At 47.4% G+C, this 5,761-nt stretch overlaps 1 protein-coding gene across 1 annotated transcript; it reads right to left on the minus strand.

Annotated features, from left to right (window-relative positions):
- Positions 1 to 136: 136 nt before the first annotated feature.
- LOC107094253 (annexin A2-like) lies at positions 137 to 4,093 on the minus strand. The gene is made up of 13 exons (XM_015389771.1): positions 3,799 to 4,093; positions 3,645 to 3,716; positions 3,442 to 3,538; positions 3,286 to 3,374; positions 2,637 to 2,750; positions 2,470 to 2,560; positions 2,308 to 2,387; positions 1,812 to 1,850; positions 1,551 to 1,641; positions 1,392 to 1,487; positions 1,264 to 1,319; positions 617 to 724; positions 137 to 536 (listed from the first exon to the last, which is right to left on the minus strand). Exons 2-13 carry the CDS (start codon positions 3,666 to 3,668, stop codon positions 477 to 479), a joined length of 945 nt encoding a protein of 314 aa, XP_015245257.1. The 5' UTR covers positions 3,669 to 3,716; positions 3,799 to 4,093; the 3' UTR covers positions 137 to 476.
- Positions 4,094 to 5,761: the final 1,668 nt, after the last annotated feature.

Consider the following 5,761-nt stretch of genomic DNA (forward strand, 5'->3'; position numbering starts at 1 on the left):
CTCCCTCAGCTGCTCCTCCCTCAGCTCCTCCGTTCTCCTCCCTCAGCTGCTCCTCCCTCAGCTGCTCCTCCAATCACAGTAAAGCTCATGATGATGTTAACAGATCAGATAAATTTTAACAAACAAATTAAATGAATGATGAAGAAACAAATTAGGATCAAAAGTTTTATTGATTTAATTGATCAAAGCTCAGAATCTGCTGCAGTGTTTCCTCGTCTTCCTCGTCGGTTTTCCCTGACAGACCCTCAGGACTCGTTAAAGAACCAGACGAGTCTGGACTCGGTTCTTTAACGAGTTTGTTTGACTGTTTTTATTAAAGACGATTCAGACTGAATGATATCAGGTGTGAATGTGATCCGGCTTCATGTAGGATCCTGGTGTTACGCAGCAGAAACTAAACATAGAAGTTACAGATAAGAGTCAGAAACTGGCTGTAAAATGTGAATAAACTGGTTCCTGGTTCCAGCAGATTCAGATCAGTCTTCAGACCGACAGACGGCCTGCAGAGCCTGCAGATGTTGTCCTTTAAAATGGTTCTGAGAGACAATCAAAGGACAAACATGTCAGTAACTGAAGCATGAGGTCAGCGGGACCAGAATGAGAAAATGAGTCTGACCTGCAGAGCAGAGAACAGAGAAGATCCGCTGAGTCTGAGGAAGGCGGCTCTGATGGCCAGCAGGTCCTCCTCACTGTGGGACACCATGATGCCGTGAACCAATGAGGTCTGCAGAGAGACACCATTCATCAACACGTCATCACCTGCACAGCCTGACCATCATCTCAGGAGACAGATCTGCTCCAAGCCGGTTCTCACCATGTTTATTGCTTCTATTCAAAGTATTTCTACATTTATTGATTGGAACAAACCTTTAAACATCTGAAGCATAAATCAGGAGTGAAAGTGAAAATATTTCAGCTGTTGATTATCTCAGATCTACAGCCAGGAAACCTGCTTCCTGCAGAGCATCTTCACCTCAGGCACGGTGGGCAGAAGTATAATCATATAATGGCGCCCCCTAGAGGTTCAGTCTGCTCATGTCAACACATTTAACAGATATTTTCCTTTCTGCAGCAGAACTCCTGCAGGTTAAAACTCCCAGAAGGAGAGATTCATGTCTGGATCTGAGAGGAGCCAGAATATCTACTGCAGGTCAGTGCTGCCCTCTGGTGGCGGCTCTAGAAGCAGCAGCTCCTAATAAATCCCCATCAATGTGCTGCACCTGGAACCAAATGCTTTCCAACATGGAGGTCAGCTGCTCTCACCTTCATGGTGACCAGCCTCTGGGCGAGGTAGACCTCCGGGTTCTGGATGCACTGAACTGTTCACACACAAACAGAACCATGAGGAGCTGCTCCAAAGCCACAAACACTGAACCTGGATCCGTTCTCACCCAGAACCCGCAGACCGAGTCTAAAGTCCCCCGAGAAGCGTTTCTCCACCGTCTGATCCACCATCTGGCCGGTCTCCAGTTCCAGCTCCATCAGCACTGCCAGACGCTCACAGTCAGCACAGTCACCCACCGTCAGACCTCAGCGTGTCACAGACTCACCTTTCTTCAGGTGACCAGAGTCTCTGGATGTCAGGATGTTGATCCAAGGACCTGCTTCAGCTTTTTTCCCACTCAGAGATGCAGCGAGAGCCTTGAAACATCCAACCAGAGCAGATCTGAGGTCAGTTTGTGCTTTTATCTAGGAAGCATGTTTTCCTCTGAGGTCCGGCGGGTCCAGCTGGGTTCTGGTGGCCCGGTTCTGCCTCACTCAGAGGTTAGACATGATGCTGACTGCGTGAAGAGCAGGAAGAGGCTGAATACCTGAACGTCTCTCTGAACGCCTCCTGTAGAAACACCCTTCTGTTGGGACAAAACAGGAAAAGGATCTAATTTTCTGAAGTCAGGACTCACAGGTAAATGGACACATGTTCAGGTTGGAGGTTCCAGGTTTGGCTTTAAGTTCTGGAGAACGTTAACCAGGAAGCTGGTGAAGATTCTCAGTCATCCAGGTAATTCCAAAAAAGTTCAAAAACAACCGCTGGACAATGTTGGAAGACGTTTTACTTTCCATTGACGAAGCTTTTTGTAGTTTTGGAGCAATTAGAATAAAAAAATCTTCCTGGATGGAAGAGAAACGTCTTCAAACTAGGAAACAAAGTCCAGTGGATTGTTTTTTTTAAAAAACTTTTTTGGAAATGTTTCTCTGGAAGGTTTAGAAGATATTTCTCATTTGTCCACAAATCAACAAGGTGAAGAACTTCCTGCTTTTTATCTGCATTTTTTATCAACTTAAAGGAGGAAGAAGAAGTTGCTTTACATTCAGCAACGCCACAACCAGTTTAGCAAAGTCTCCGCTGGTCTCTGCTTTCAGCTCCTTCTCCAGATCCTTCTTATAAACTGAAAAAACAGAGAATCCAACATGAGAGCCGACAGTCGGGAAGGAAGCGTCTCGCTGACAGCAGGCGGCTCAGAGACTCACGGCGTTTGTAGACGGCGCTGACCTCCTGCAGCCTCCTTCCAGAGCGGGTGCACAGAATCTCCAGCAGCGTTTCCTCATCGGTGCCCAAACCCTGCAGACACCTGGAGGCATCAGAAGCGGGTCCTAACCCCCCCCAGGAACAAACCCAAACAGAGCCAGAGGCTCACCGCCATGGCATCCTTCAGCCGGTGGGCCTCCAGCTGGTCCGGGAGCATCATCAGCTGCAGCAGAAGGTCCTCCAGGTCTCCAGATAGAGCCTTCTTCAGAGCTGCACTCAGGTCCTTCAACACAGAGCAGAGCGACTGATCAAACATCTGGAGATGATCCCAGTCCCACACCTGGAGCTCCCCAACGGTGAAAGGAAGGTTCTCCATCAGGAGCCTCCTCCTTCCTAAAGGAAGCACTGAGGGGGAACTAAGCTCACTCTGCAGCAGCTGCTCTGCAGTCTGAGTGGAAACCTAGAAATAAAGGAGGTTCTAAAGCGGGTTCTCCAAGCTGCTGGATGGGGGGGCAGACCTGAGGATGGCGTCAGGCCTGATCCTGGACCTGCCCCCATCTTAGATCTGTCCTCAGCTTGTCAGCCTGCCCCCTGATCCCTGCAGGGAGGAGCCAGAACGTGACGAGAGAGAAGATCAGATGTTAGGATGAAGGAATGCGGCAGGAAGCAGTCAGACATCCCAGGAGCTCCAGAGCTTCTCCTTCTGAACACTAAGGTGTGTCCTCCTCAATGTTTGGAGAGCAAACAAAGTTCAGAGGATCAAAGTGCAGCAGAGACCCAGGGTCACATGTTGAGTCACAGGGAGGCTCCTTCCTCACCTGCTTTGTTTGCTCCTCAAAGCTCTGGGCGATGACTTGTCTCTGGGCGTTGCTGCGATTGGTCAGAATCCTCACCAGCGTCACCGCGTCTGAACAAAGTCCACAAAGATTAGAGCGTCGGTTCTGAGCGGGTCGCTGAGTGAACCCGGCCCGTACCTTTCCTCTCCAGCGCCGCCTGGATCTCCTGCACATCTCTCTCAGGATGGAAGTTGGAGAACGGCCGGACGGTACCGAGAGTCCCCCACCACATGTCCTGCAACCGCAGGGGACATGCAGATAAGGTTCCCTTCATGTTAGAACCAGGACCCGTTCAGGTCCAGGACCAGTTCAGGTCCAGGACCCGTTCAGGTGGTACTTACAGAAGAGGAGGAATCAGGATCCATGACCCAGATGAACTTCAGCTCAGAGTCTCTTCAACCATCAACAAAGTCCTGCAAACAGAACCAGAACCCTGAAGTTCTGAACAAGGAACCAAAGTTGGACCAGTTGGAGAGACGGACCCTCTAGACTTACCTGAACCAGAACTCTGGGCTCCTTCTGCTCCTCTGGTCTTGACCAGACTCAGCTGCTGCAGGAACACCCACCTGCTGCAGCACAGCTCCCGGCCAATCAGAGCTCAGCATCCTCTGAACTCTGGCAGCACATTGGTCAGTGGGAAGGATCCTACAGCCCACCTGGAAATGATTGTTTCCTGGATAAACAGGAATCCTGACAGGCAGGTTAGTTCGTTTCGTTCCAGTGAAATATGACTCTGAGCCAATGGCCGCTCTGACAGGAAGTGATGCTCCTGATTTTAGGATAACCAGAGGAATCCGATAAGAAGCATCCAGATCATGTCTGAGCAGGTGAGGAGCAGATCAGACTGAAAGCAGATTATTCTGGGGACCAACCTGCTGCCCTGATCCCACCAGAAACCTGCTGCTGCTGCAGAGAAACCCGACTCCTGTGTGGTTACTGCAAACACAGCGGCGCTGCTGCAGCCTCACGGCTCCTTCAACCACGATAGAAAAGATCTGATCTCTATTGTTCAGCAGAACAGAAGAAAACACGTCATTATCTAACAGGATCACTTCCCAACAACCACCTAGAACTTAGAACCTAGAACTCTCCTTCAACATCTAGGTTATTCTCCAGGCCTTTCTGCTCCTCAGGGACTGCGGTCCAAAAAATGTTGATTTCTCTTCTATTATATATTAATTTATCTTATTTACTCACTATTAAAGTTTTCACTCAGTCTGTTTCTGTTGAAGGTCACAGCATTCCCTGCAGGATGGTTTTTGTAGATCAGATGTAGATTCTTTCATAACAAACCAGATTCTTTCTCAGGTTTATTCATGTTACTGTTTAACCAAAGTGTCTCTAATTAGTTTTAACTCTGTTTTCCATGATTGTCAGTAAGGAGGAACGAACGCTGCTGGATCAGAACTGATTACCGTGAGAAGAGCTGTTCTCTCTTTGCAGTGAAATAAAAATAAAATACCGACTGAGTGAAATCCATTGATCTCCATTTATTTGATTGGGGTGAAAAGATGAATCATTTTTCCCACTAAAATTGGCGTTTTCACGGCAGGATTTTCCAACGATTGATTTTTTCTGAGGGCAGCGATTGTTGGAAGTGTGAAGAACCACCTGGAGGAAGGAAGCAGCCTTCCAGCCTCAACGCCCCGTTAGAAGGTCAGGAAAGGTCGACTTCTGGCATCCAGGTTCCTGGAGGTCAGCAGGAGGATCAAAATAAACCTTTTCTTTTTAGAGACGATGAGATGAACCTTTTGTCGCCGCAGTTTAAATTTAAAAAACAAAATTAAAAAACAGATTTCTAATAGATTGAAAGATTATTAGAAATCACATACTGGAAAATTAGTTCAAAGTCCTCTTCTCCATAATAAAATAAATGAACGCAATCCATTTAAAAAAGAAACTAAATTAAAGATAAGTATGTTAATAATTTTTAAATGCACTAAAAATTAGTATAATACTAAAGAATCTGCCTACATAGCTTACAGACATAAAACTTTTCTTTTGGAGAGAGGAGTGAAAATGTGTTTTTTTCACCTCTGCAGAGGGCTCCCACTGAGCACGGAGAGGAAGGTTGAATCACCAGAAGATATCTGATTATACCGAGATGTTGGTAATCTAGAGTGCTCCCCCCCCCCCATTTATCCTGTGCAGAGTTAAATTACCTGATGATAATGGCAAAGGTTCCAGGACCTCCTTTCTCCTCAGTGCTGAGCTTTAATCACCATCTTTGTTCTAAATTGTCTGCAAAGATGCTTTCAGAGCAGCTGCCATCTTCCTTTGTTTTTAATGAGGCATGAGAGACATGCAGCAAAGGATTGAACCCGGATTCGAACCCGGGTCACCCGCCTAGAGGATTAAGGTCTCCGTACAGGGGTCGTTCTAGCTAACCACGCCCTGCAGCATATTTATCCTTCATTCTCCTGTAATGGACGGAACAGCTGAACATCTCTGCTCTGGT

This window comes from Cyprinodon variegatus, unplaced genomic scaffold (assembly GCF_000732505.1).
Source record: "Cyprinodon variegatus isolate N-32 unplaced genomic scaffold, C_variegatus-1.0 Scaffold472, whole genome shotgun sequence".
NCBI lineage: Eukaryota > Metazoa > Chordata > Actinopteri > Cyprinodontiformes > Cyprinodontidae > Cyprinodon > Cyprinodon variegatus.